This window comes from Podarcis tiliguerta (genome assembly GCF_965153285.1).
Source record: "Podarcis tiliguerta genome assembly, chromosome: 11".
Taxonomy (NCBI): Eukaryota; Metazoa; Chordata; class Lepidosauria; order Squamata; family Lacertidae; genus Podarcis; species Podarcis tiliguerta.
The window spans coordinates 40784003-40797704 of NC_139544.1; the positions used below are offsets into that span (position 1 = coordinate 40784003).

General features: G+C 40.3%; 1 protein-coding gene across 6 annotated transcripts in view; it reads right to left on the reverse strand.

Moving 5' to 3' along the window:
• The window catches only part of MAP3K1 (mitogen-activated protein kinase kinase kinase 1), a 59124-nt gene that overhangs the window by 20033 nt on the left and 25389 nt on the right, over positions 1-13702 (reverse strand). For 3 of the 6 annotated variants that reach the window (XM_083403635.1, XM_083403638.1, XM_083403639.1), the window contains 5 exons: positions 7219-7373; positions 5924-6126; positions 4575-4775; positions 3810-3926; positions 2766-2914 (listed from right to left, as the gene is read on the reverse strand). In XM_083403635.1, coding sequence (XP_083259761.1) covers positions 2766-2914; positions 3810-3926; positions 4575-4775; positions 5924-6126; positions 7219-7373 — 825 coding nt within the window. Of the gene's footprint in view, positions 1-2765; positions 2915-3809; positions 3927-4574; positions 4776-5923; positions 6131-7218; positions 7374-13702 lie in introns of all 6 variants that reach the window. The other 3 variants (XM_083403637.1, XM_083403636.1, XM_083403634.1) reach the window with 3 other exon arrangements.

Genomic DNA, 13702 nt, shown 5'->3' on the forward strand with positions numbered 1-13702 from the left:
TCTCTACATAAGCAAAATGATTACCAAGTTTAAAAGTATCACCTTTCTCCCCCTCTGTAATACAGATAATGGAAATATGCCTATTCCATTTCTGACGTACACAGAATTTGTTTTCTCTATAAGCCATCTGTTACAAAAAGCTCAAAATCTGGGCACTATGTGGAGGAATAAAATTTCAGCTCATGACTGATAAGTAGAACATGATTTATCAATAAAGAATATTGCTCTCCAAATGACTGGCACAAATGGAGGTTGTATAGTTTTCTGTGGATTTTTATGGGTACATAATCATCCGAGGTAACAAATAACACATATAACTTAAAAACAGTATGTATACTCTATGACACCACTTTCAAAATAATACTGCTAACAAGTTGTCAAAATGTAAGAACAGAATTCTACAGAACATATTTTCTAAAGAACTACCCAATGTGTGCACCAGGGGAGGCTAATTTGTAGCCCACCACTACTCCCATCAACTAATGGTCAGAGATGATGGGGGTGGTAATTTTGCAACATGTGGCAGGCCACAGGCTAGCCACTCTTGTTATACACCAAGGTGTCCCAACAGTTAAGAAAAGATTTGCAGCTGAATAATTTACCAAGACTAGTTGCATTTCAAGCCCAAGTACTATGGACCTAGTAAGACCAGGAAGACAGGTTAACATTAGTTTAGTTACTACATACACATATGGCCAAAAAGGAATTTGATATATGTATGCCAAAGGTGGGGAACCTCTTTGGCCCAATTGGCCAGATTGTTATATTGTCCCCATCCCATGGGCCAACTTTGACAGGCAATGCCAGATGATTTGACAGGATGGATTGTCCTAAGCACCTGCCAGTCTCTTGCACAGAGCTTTCCAAGCACTCCACAGCCAACCGGTTGTCAGATGGTTGGGAAATGCAGCACAAGGAGTCTTGCCAGCTCTTTGCTGGCAAAGGGGCTTTCTGCAATGACTGGCTGCACAATAAAGAGTTCCACAGGGGAAAGGTGCCATGGTTTGGGGTCAAATTTATGACATTTTAGGCCACATCTGGCCAGGGAGCTGGATGCTTCCCACTCCTCATATATTTAGAAAATTCACTGCATTTCATCATCCGCAGTAAATATTTCTACTATCGCCAGATTTACTAAAATAGGAATGGGGAAACTTTTTCATCCTAGGGACTACATTCCCTTCTGGAGGCTACATGTCAATGGAAGGCAGGATCAGAGGCAAAAGTAAGCAGACCAATTGATGTAATTGTTCCTTGTGTACAGTAGGCTAACTTTTACACACACTTGTGTGTAAAACAGACCTTGCTCTGTCCTCCATTTATGCCAGCAGGAAGCATTATTCGAATTCAAGGTAACATTCCACCAAAGTAAAAACGCTCAAGGAAGGTGCAAAGCACAGCTGATGTAACCAGGGTAAAGTCCCAGGGGTTAAATGGAGAGCCTCAGATTTCCACACCCCTGCATTAGATGAATCACTCACACACAAAATCACTTTGTGATTTCTACATAAAACAGCTACCCTTTCCAGGGCAAACATCTCTTGATTCTTTCAAACCCAACACTTCTGATAGGATCTATGCTTTAGCCCCTTGCTCCTCACCCCCAACTGAAGCTACTTCCCTGTTTCCAGTTTGTATTAAGATCTTGGGGGCAGAAATTTGCTTTTTTTAAAAAACTAATGGTACTCAGTGAAGTGTCATGTACGGTGATGGTGAGTGGGGAGGGGACAGTAGCCACAAAAGCCTAGCACCCAAGTTAAGGGGTGAATATATACTTTTCATATTTAAGCTGGAGATGTTCTCATACCCCCCCCCCAAAAGCAAAATGTAAATTCCCATTGTTTAAGAAGACGTTTCCAACAAATTGTCCCAAAATGAAAGGTTAGGCACAAAAAATAAAGGCTTTGCTATGAAGGAGCAAAGAATTCACAGTAACAGAGAGCATGTGTTTTGGCACAGTATTAGATGTGAATCCCTAGCATGAATGGAAAGGCAATTCTACTTGTGCAAGGTGTCCTCCATTTCCAGTGTCCCCTTGCACTGTGCCACATCCCTTGCAGTTCTGGAGGTTCTCCCGAGCCTTGGGAGCATCTTCTGAGGACTGTAATGGACTACGGTGAGGTGGGGGGGGGGGCTGTACCATGAACAGAGTTCTGTTTGTGCTTCTTTAGATCCAACGTTTGATTTCAAAGAACTTTTAAATATTCTCTTTTCTCCTGAGAGTAAATTTCTAGCTTGTAGCTTGATTAAAATCTGGTAAGGTTACTGGGGCCAGGTGAAACCAGATTCATTCCACAAATTGATAATCCCTTGTCCAATTCATTATTCTGATGCTACACACAATTTTAGAATAAAGTTTCACTTTCCAAAGGTGAAAGATCCTCTTCAAGATCCCACTAGGTTTCAGGAGTCACTGGTGCATTCATAAAGCACCTAATACATACTAGGCTCTTAACAAAAAATAATCTTGCAACCAAAGGGCAACAAACTTCCATTTCAAAATGTGCTTTTTGGCAGACTTGGCTAGCCAACACAAAAAATATTGTTCCCAAACATTCAAACAATAAATACCAGAACTTTTGTAACTTAGATCACACTATATAAAGAACAAGGAGTCTTTTGCAATGGTTTTGTTGCAACAGACTAACACAGCTACCCTTTTGGAATTGTGTAAAATTCATGTGACAAATTAAAGCAACACTTTCCCTGTGAAAAGGGGAAGATTTCGAAGAACACTACTTATTTTCTTTAGAAGAATTACTAACCTGTTTTCTGAACTAGATGTAGACGTACTAGATGATGACAATGTATGAGAATTTGACATGCGTGAGACAAACTTCTGGATGGTGTTACGAGATGGGGCTTTGATCCTTGAGCTACGCCTACTGTGATATTTCTGGAACAAACTTTCAACCTAACATTAGAAGAAAACATTAACAGTAGCTATTATGCTGTTAATTCCTGGAAGCTGATGTCCAATTTGAAATAAAGTTTTAATTGCAATTGAAATCACAGTAATATCAGAACAAAAAAAAGTTTTCCTACTCCAACACCAAGAGGGGATGGTTGGATCCATCTTATAAACAATTAAAATCACACCTCATGTTCAAAAATTAAAACCACTTCATTTAAGACATGTGGACATAGATCCTGAATTTTGACCAGATCCTTACTGGATGCACCTTCATAACCAGAAAAGTCTTGCAATTTAACATTAGCTAACAGCGCTTCTGCATCTATCTACATTGCTAAGCAGAAGCGAAGAAGGAACAGAAGAAATTGCAGGAAGATATTGGTGTCCTATTCTCTTGAAATGTGTTCCTGATTTTATGTGCTTTATATTCATGCCTCCACTTTTAGGGTGGAGCACATGTGATTGATGTTTAAGAAACTCTGTGATCGCTATCCACCATGGTTGAAAGAGGCATCACAACTGACATCAGCTAAGTCAAGAAACCATGTTAAGAATTGTTAAATATCATTACTGATGAAGTTAAGGTAAGAAGGAAAGGGCTGTGGAGAAGGAACATGGTATTCCACTTCCCACTCCTAGTAGGCCACTCTATTAAGCGAGCTCTAACCTCCAGCTATTAAAGTAGAGGGCTATTGGTGGAGAATTTTTTTAGTAAACAACTTATTTGATGTTACTGTAGTATCGTTGGCTATTAACAGAGATTTCAGAAACATAGTAACTCTAGCAAAACTTAAACAGCACTACAGTGTGATTTCTGAATAGTAAATTTTAGCAGCTTTAATGTATTTGCAGCAACCATTGTATATCCATGATAGAAGAGACAGGATAACACTACCTCAAAGTTCTTCAAGGTTTTTCGCCAGAGCATTGGATCTGAAGATTCAAGTTGAAACACACGAAGCATAACAAATAGGAGATGAATGCAAAATGTTCCACGCCCACAGCTGCAGGTCTGTAAAGAAAGATTTTCGTGTGCTTATTATTTCTTTCAAAAGACACAAGTTACTATATTAAATAAGGAGTTATTAGGATTATACTTCTGTATTTAGAAAATACAAATCTGTTTAGAAAAACAAATCTGTTATAAGCATGGTTTATTTCTGACAGCTATCCTTCCATGGGCTGATGGATGATTTATGGGAGAGCAAACAATCTATGTTGTTCTCAGATAGAACCAACCTGAAGCTAATACAACTATTTATGCTTAGCTGGTGTTTCTTCTAATGCCTACTCATTACAAATAGAAATTAACACACACTAGAAAATAGTACTAGTGTGCTATTGCTATTGAAAATAAAATAGTACAGTGGTACCTCGGGTTACATACGCTTCAGGTTACAGGCTCCGCTAACCCAGATATAGTACCTCGGGTTAAGAACTTTACTTCAGGATGCGAACAGAAATCGTGCTCCGGCGGCGCAGCGGCAGCGGGAGGCCCCATTAGCTAAAGTGGTGCTTCAGGTTCAGAACAGTTTCAGGTTCAGAACGGACCTCCGGAATGAATTAAGTACTTAACCCGAGGTACCACTGTAATTACAACTTCTTCTCAAATTAGTGTACTTTATAATTAAAAATAAAACCGGGTCTATGCAATTCATACCTGAGGACCAATGAATACCCTATATTTATTGTCTGGGCTGTCTCCTCCTATCAAGAAAGAATTCGGTCCTATCTGCTGTAAGAGGTACAATCTGGCCCTCATGACCTTGTTGACCCGCCGATTTGTTTCCTCAGGACTATATGGTGAGAAGCCATCTGGAGATGGAGCTCTTCGTGGTGGTGTTATTCGTCCACTCTGAAACTTATAACCAATTTATTTCAATTAGCTTCCAATAATGTTGCCAAAGCAATTCAACCTCCACTCTCCCAATATAGAAATGTTTTACATTGCCCGCTGTGTCTGTCATATCTGTTAAGTTGTAAAGGAAGAACTTGTGATCTACTGGTTGCCCACCATATTTTAATAGTACAGAAATGTTACCATCACTTCCAAACAATAGCAGAAAATAAAAATTTCTATGCTAGTATTTTCAGACATTATTCAAATTATGGCTACTACTTTTTAAACCCAAGTCATCCCCTTCATGTTCAGAATGAAGACACGTGTAGAGGCTTACATTAAGTTTTTTTTTAAAAAAATAATATTAAATGTAGTAGCAGCAATAGACACAAGACAGCAGGTAAAACAGTCAATGACACAGAAACGTAACCAAAGGAGTCAGATCAAAACATCCATTGCTCCAAAATCTGCTAGAACAAAATGGACTTCAATAATGCACTACAGTATCAGGGATGAAGCCCGAGCTTCTTGGGTAGGAAATCCCAGCATCTATGTAGTTGCTGCCAACTGAACCTAAGCTGGTGCCAAGACCTGCAAGCAAGATCTCCCCTGCTTACCAAAATGGATAGACAGGAGTAGATATACTTGAAATATCATGGCCATAGGCTATACCCAGTCACATAAGAGAAGGGGTTGGCAAGTTTTTCAGCAGGCGGCCGGTCCACTGTCCCTCAGACCTTGTGGGGGGCCAGACTATATTTTTTGGGGGGGAAATGAATGAGGGACGGTGAGCGGCGCGAAAGGGCTCCGGAGAGGGGCTGCTTTAAATGGCGGCAGCTCAAGAGGGGCGCTCAGCAAACCGCAGCTCCTGTGTCTTGCAAGTGGTGGCAGCAGGATGATGAGCAGTGAGTGAAAGGGCTCCGGAGAGGGGCTGGCACCAACAAAGCCCAGCCCCCTTCCTCCTCTAGGCAGGGCGGGGAGAAGCCAGGAGGAGGGAGGGAGGAGGTGCCACCACGGTGTGTGGGGGGGATGGAGCAGCCCGAATGATCAGAATCAGAGCCACGCAGCAATTCCTGGACCATCCACAGGCCGGATCCAGAAGGCAATTGGGCTGGATCCGGTCCCCGGGCCTTACTTTGCCAACCCATGCAGAAGAGCTTTTAACTTACAGGCACAGGAGATAACCTTTTCCTTCTTACACCTGGTGATTCCGATTTAACCGCCCTAGATGAGGATGAAGAGGAACTGCTAGGAGAAGGGCTCCGCCTCCCCTTCTGAGTAGGTGAAGTAGCACTTGTTTGTCCCTCAGAAACAGGCTCCGTTGCTGGTTTGTTTGCTTCACAGCCATCACCTTTTATCGGTATTGGTTTTACTACCTTTTCAAGAAAGATATGAAGTGATTTATGGTTACCTAAAGGTCTTCTTAAAAGAAAAGATTCACAGTGAAGTTCTGGGTATACAAATATTTACTGGATTCACACCGAAACCTGTCAGTTTATTCTCAGTGCTAATGAGATTCTATTTCAAGTCAAAAGAACATGTGCTCCAGGCAGATGATGTTCACCTGGCAAAATGAAAACCTGCCAGATCCAATATGGGGGCTTGGTAGTCTTGGTAACCAAGGTCCGAATACCTGGAAAGAAGTATATTGCAACCTTCACTACTGGGTAAACAAACAACTTTTTTTTAAAAAAAACAGGACTCCAAAGTGCCCCAAAGCTTGAAAAAGCTTTTCTTTTGCAACTGCGTGCAAAGTGATATCACACAATTTTGGAAAAGAAGTTTGCCATATAGTTAGGGGTGAGCTGCAGTATGAGAAATATAAGTCCGAACCCTTCTTGGCTGTTTACTAATAAAACAGTTCTTTATATAACTGCCATATTTATCAAACCATATTTTTGTGGAATGTCTGTTTAAAGTGGTGGGTATCTCTCTTCTTCCACTGCACCTTTGATCAGTCCACTTTCCTATTCCTTTCTGCACATTATAAAACTTGCAGGTAAGGCTGCTCACCTTTGCTCTTCTCATTGTGTACTGCCTAACCAGGATGTTAGTATACAAAATATTTTTTAAAAAATAGTTTGACATTTGTATTTATTTTTTGAGAGGTTGAAAAAGCTTCCTCACCACCACCTTTGTCAGATCCTTATTTTTTACGCTTGCTGGCTATCAATATGAATATGTGTGTTTTTTCCCTCCAAGAGAGTAAATCTAAAATGCTAACGATAGAGGGCAGTGTTGTAGTTATTTTGAGCAATACAAATGTAAGTTGGAGTTGACTTCCACAATATGCAGTAGACTTGTACATTGTTAGGAATTTAAAGCTTTGCAATCAGCAATTCACAGAAATTAATCAAGAATAATTACAAAACAAGAGATACCCAATGTTAACACTAAGGTTCTGCGGTGCAAGAATCAGCCATCAGGCTTTTTAAAAGCATAAACGCCTTTCCTGGAGCATTACTTACCACAGGGCCTCTCCTACTCCTCCTTTCAAGCCATTCATGCTTCCAAGCAGGCATACATGTTGCCTTGAGTTTCTCCCTGATCATGCGCTCTTCTGGGCGGTCATCCATTTTCTGCAGCCCCCTGAGGGTTTCTTTATTCTCCATGTCACGACTACAGTAAAGAAAAAGCAGAGGCCATAAATGTGATTGTCAATAAACACAGTGGCATGCTTAACCCTTGAACCACCATATTTTACTCCCCCTGTAATTGCTAAACGGTTGATTTCAGCAACAGATAAAAACCTCTTAAACTGATAATGCAGACATTCTGCTACCCCGTTATTTGGAATGCATCTACTCCAAATACAAAACATCAAGCATGAAAGAAAAGCTGTTTTAGCAGACCCTTTTTTAAAAAAAGAATTCCCTCAAGCTACTGACCTACCATAGCCTGATAATAAACACATGGTTCTTAAGACATGGGGCTGCAATCACAGGAAGTTTCTGAACAACCTTTGACATGAATTGTGCGTGTTATTTTAAGTTATTTTAAACTGTTTTTAACACTCTGCTTTAATTGCTGTAACCTGCCGCAGGACTTTAGGATGGTGGGTGGGTAAGATTAACAGAAGCAACAAGACCATGATTAATAACTGTGACTCTAATTAAACCCACTCCTAAGCTAATAACAATTTCCCTGCACATCTGAAAATAGAATTCTCTTGCCACTCAAAAAAGAATAAACTACTTAAAATGAACTAGTTAATGTACTTAAGTCTCATTCTGAACATTTAAATGGCTGAATGCAAATTACTATTTTTTTCAAAGGCCAGTTGCTTCTCTGCCAAATACAGAATCAATTTATATTCCATGTTTGTCCATACCACTATTACAAACTACCATAGTCATGATGAAAGTCACTGTTTGTATAGACTACATCAGTTGAAGTTTAAAAACCCCATAATCAACCTCAGCAGCAATCACTGTCAGCATCCATCATCACTGATGCTCTGTAGTCTTGAGATTAACGATTGCCCAGAAAACAACCTCAAATACACCTACCCATTTATATACAAATTTTAGTTTATACATGAACACACACACCCTACTAAATGGCAAAAGCACATCATGAGCAACATTCCTGTTACTGTTTCACAACTCTGGAACACAAAACTGCTTGCCATTTTTACCTGTGGGCAACCAGTTGGGGTACAGCAATATATATTAAAATGCTGCAATGTTCCCCAACCACCCAAAAAGTTCAAGAATTATTCTGTATTTGCTTGAACCTTCTGTTACATTCTCCCCCAACTCCATGCGTGCCCTTTAAATATAGTTATTAGATAGATGGATGGATAGATGTATACCCACTATTAATCAGAGGGGAAAGAAGGACAAAGACAAAGATGTTTCTTCTTTTCATTCTCCATCTTCACCATTTACTTTATACTAAAGAGATATAGGTATGGAAGCTAGATTCCCCATACATATATATATGGCTAGATCAGTAACTGGAGGGGGGAAACAGATGTGCATTCAAATATGCACCTGAGTATGGATGTCTCCTATGACAGCGGCACTGCTTTCAGTGGGATGTGCATCTAGAATGCCTCCAGAATGTGGATGCAAATCCTCATCCACATTCTGGATGTGCATCCAAAGGAACATCCCATTGAAAGCAATGGTATTGAGACAGCATCAATATCCACACCTGTCCGAGATAAACAAATGTTACATATTGGTTCACAGGTGCTGCAACCAGGGTTCAAAATTAGCAGGAAGCCAGGCACATTTTGCACCTGAAGATTCTCTATTTGCGAGCAGCTCAAAAAGTCTGGGTGCCCTTTTTTTGCACTTGGCTGACACTCAAGAATTACTGAAATGTATGTGCTTTGAAGCCTCAAAGTATATGTTAAGGATAGACAATATGCTAAGGAGTTTAACAATAAAGAGTAGAGTGTTTTGAAAACTGAAGTATGGTACCAATATTTTTATTGTAAACACCAAATTAAACATGCATTAACAATTTCTGTTTAAAATGTGATGTTAACAATGTGTCACTTATGTGAATTGTGTATTAGTTCATGCTTATGAAAATAATAAAAGTGTTGCCGACACCCCCACCCCAAATAGCAACTAGATATTCTGTTTTGGTGCCCACAACCCCCAGGTCCCAGGAGCCATTTTGTTCCTAGATTTTCTAACACTGGCTGCAACATAACTTCCTCCTCTTTCCTCTGCATCCCCTTTACGCCACTTGATTCTTTTCAGGCTGAATGCTCAAAAAGAAAATCATACGCACAAAATTTGCTTCTGGAATCTTTTTTAAAAAAGAATATTTCCCTGTATCTCTCATCGTAATATATAAAGGAATCCATTCCTTCCTTGACCTGGGTACTCAGTGCATCTACACATAATAAACACATTTTACTATTGGGGGAAGAATTGCTGAAATATTAGGATTAGCATCAATATAACTAGAAAGAATATGCTAGATATTCTTGCACTGCAAACTAAGACAAAATTACAGCTGTATTTCTATGAGATCTGATATACTGCACCATGAAAATCCTTTGCAAAAAAGGATACTAAGGCAGCTAAAGACTCAACCACATTCTTCCATGTGTTCTCATGTCCACTGTTGACTTCTCAGCCGATATAAAAAAGTACTTGGACAAGCATTTATTAACAATGTACTCTAGCAGTGAAAGCTTCACAATCTTTACTTGTTCTCTCTCTCTCTCTCTCTCTCTCTCTCTCTCTCTCTCTCTCTGAAAAAAAGGCCAACAGAAACTAGCTTCTTCTCATGTGACAGTAAATCCAATCTGCTCTTGTTTACACAAAATATAAAAGTTATTTAAATGGAGGTGGGAATTACCGGCTGAAAAGAGTTCTCTCTCAGATACAGATAATAAAAATTATTTTTACAGCTTGTCTATCTGAAACCAAGAATGACCTTCAATGTTGCAGATTCAAAATGTTCAGATTCAAATTGCATGTTCATCCAAGTATGCAAGCGGTCAATTTCTGAATATCTGAACTTCAGCGCCAAAACAAAGGGAGCAGACAGATAGCAACATCACTACTGAATACAAGTGAGAACACAGCTTCAAGGTCTTTAAGTTTCATTTGGCAATGCAACATTTTTCATGTTATTCACATTTGTCTCCGATCTTGTTGCAAAACGGAGTTAAGTTAAATAAATAAAGTGCCAAGCACATAATAATAGTTGTTGTTGTTATTGTTCAGTCGTTTAGTCATGTCCGACTCTTCGTGACCCCATGGACCAGAGCACGCCAGGCACCCCTGTCTTCCACTGCCTCCCAGAGTTTCGTCAAATTCATATTGGTAGTTTCAAGAACACTGTCCAACCATCTCGTCCTCTGTGGTCCCCTTCTCCTTGTGCCCTCAATCTTTCCCAACATCAGGGTCTTTTCCAGGGAGTCTTCTCTTCTCATGAGGTGGCCAAAGTATTGGTGCCTCAGCTTCACGATCTGTCCTTCCAGTGAGTACTCAGGGTTGATTTCCTTCAGGGTGGATCAGTTTGATCTTTTTGCAGTCCATGGGACTCTCAAGAGTCTCCTCCAGCACCACAATTAAAAAGCATCAATTCTTCAGCGATCAGCCTTCTTTATGGTCCAGCTCTCACTTCCATATATCACTACAGGGAAAACCATAGCTTTAACTATACGGATTTTTGTTAGCAAGGTGATGTCTCTGCTTTTTAAGATGCTGTCTAGGTTTGTCATCACTTTTCTCCCAAGAAGCAGAAGTCTTTTAATTTCGTTACTGCTGTCACCATCTGCAGTGATCATGGAGCCCAAGAAGGTAAAATCTGTCACTGCCTCCATTTCCTCCCCTTCTATTTGCCAGGAGGTGATGGGACCAGTGGCCATGATCTTAGTTTTTTTGATGTTGAGCTTCAGACCATATTTTGCACTATCTTCTTTCACCCTCATTATAAGGTTTTTTAAATTCCTCCTCACTTTCTGCCATCAAAGTTGTGTCATCTGCATATCTGAGGTTGTTGATATTTCTTCCAGCAATCTTAATCCCAGAATTAAGAATTAAGTACATAATAGATAGGTAAGCAATTGAACCCAGGCAAAGCCCAGACCTGATGGAATTGACTTAAATAGAAAATCCTATCTAGTCTTGTCCCTATTTGCAGGAGACAAAGCTTTTAGATGGGATGTGGCCCACTCGGCTGGCTCTGCCCCTTCTTGTCTGCTATGCCCAGGTTCCCATATGTGTACTCTGAGGAAGAGAGGAATAAACAAGAAGGAAAGAAAGGAAACGAGCAGTTTTGGGATGAAAATTACCGGTATGCTATGGGCCAAAGAACAGGCTGCAATAAGGGAGTGGCCAAGCCTGAAGGGGCAAGCTGACTGGTTGCCTTGGGGAGCTAAAAACACAGGAAAGCAGTGAAGGGTGGAATGGGTGGGAGAAAAGATAGGAGAATTATATTGTGGACCAAGGGATGGCTATCACTGGGGGACAAACTGGCTGCTCACTGGCAGAGGACTGATGGGAGCACTGAAGGTGAAAGGAATGGGCAGAAAAGGAACAGAAAAATGAGAAAGCAAATTGGGTGGCATCTGGGGGGGGGGGGGATGTTGTGGAAACAGGAGCAAGTGCAAGCCAAACAGCACCTAATTTGCTGTTCCTTGCAGACACCATACTGTTAGAGCAAGCAATAGTATGTTCAGTGATGCATTTTCCTAAAGCGTGGTTTTCACTTAGTCCATGTAGTAAAGGGAGGGAGGAGCCTTGCAGCTATCCTGACTGCCATCTCCTGTGTGTGACTAGTGAGAGGAAGGGGGGCAGAAAGGAAGCAATCCTGTTACCACTGCCCACTTTTGGCTCTGGCTACTACACTTGGGATCAGATGCAGCTCCTGGCTGACTTAGTCGGTGAGTCCATGGCCTTTCATAGGAAAAGCATTCTCCACCCTGTCTTAAAGAAAATTATAGGATTTCTATATTTAGATACATACCCCTGTTGAGGAAGTTTTTAAACAAAACCTAGACAAGTAAGCAACTTTGTCTTGTAAACTGTACCATGCAAGTATTTAATGGATCTATAGTAAAAAAAAAAAAAAAGCAGCTTCATCCCCATAATATTTTGTGTCAGTTTAAAAGAGCCATGCTGTTTAAATGTGTTTAATTCACTATGTGCTAAGTAAAAATACTCATTCAGATGAACTAGTCAGATAAATAGTTCCAGATTCTTAACGAAGGGGAAGACAGAAAATAGTCACATGAGCAAAACTTTTAGTATTTAATAAATAGACATGGGCTCTGCTCACACAGCTTTAAAATTAAAAGGAACAGAAGTACAGTAAATCACGCCTAAAGCAAAAATCACGTATAGCCAAAACATATTGGGTTCAAAGCCAGGTGGAATTGTCAAAGTCTTTTCCCCCCAGGTGCCAACCCTCTTTCTTATTTTTTCGGGGGGGGGGGGGGAGATGCCACACACATAAAGCTGAACGTGCAAAAGTTAAATGAATGTACGTTGCAGGCTTACTGCACACCAGTCATAGAAAACACGTTTTAATCAACTATTTGGAGCAAAAGGATCCTCAGGGCAGCAAACATTGAAACATATATATTTAAACAATGTACAGCAAATTATATAGCTGTTAACAGAACAATCCAAGTTCCCAGCAGAAAAGCACCCAGCAAAGGACCTGAGGAAATACAGTTTTTGGCTAAGAGAAAATAAAAAGTATTTTGAGAGAGCTATGCATTTGCCTCTGTCAGAAATCCACCTAAGGAGAGGGATTTTAAATTCCTGGAAGTTCCAAACCTCAGTGCACTGTTGAGAAGGCCCCATCACAGATTATCTTCTACCAGCTAGTTTCAAATGTGCTTAGCAGTTAATGTGAGAAAGAGTAAATTGTGCATCAAAAGATTTGAATCTATTTAACTTGTAAAGAATACAGTTCAGTTCCTATTGCCCAATTGCTATCGCCTGTTATAGTTAATATTTGCAACGTTTCACCCGCATTCAAACTACATGTGTGTCTTCAGCATTTTGCTGATAATGTACTCCTAGACTCTGGATGACCTCACTCAGTGGTTCCATGCAGATATTAAACAGCATGGAGGATAAAATCGAACCCTGAGAAACCGCATTGAAGGCTGCATGGGGCCTAACAGCACTTCCCAAGCACCACCCTCTGGAATTGATAATACAAGTAGGACCGGAACCACCGCAAAGCAGTGGCACCCACCTCTAATTATGGACAGCCACTCCAGAAGGATATCATGGTCAATAGCATTGAAAGCTGTTGAGAATTAACGAGGAAAATTAACAAGGATACATTTCTCCTGTTTCTCTCAACAGATGTCATCAGGTGACCAAAGCAGCTTCTGTGCTAAACCTGGTCCTAAACCCCAAATGAAATGGATCTAGAAAATCAGTTTCCTCCAAGAGCACCTGGAAATTCTAAATATTTATTTAATGGAAGATTTGTTTTATGCTGGCATATGTTGT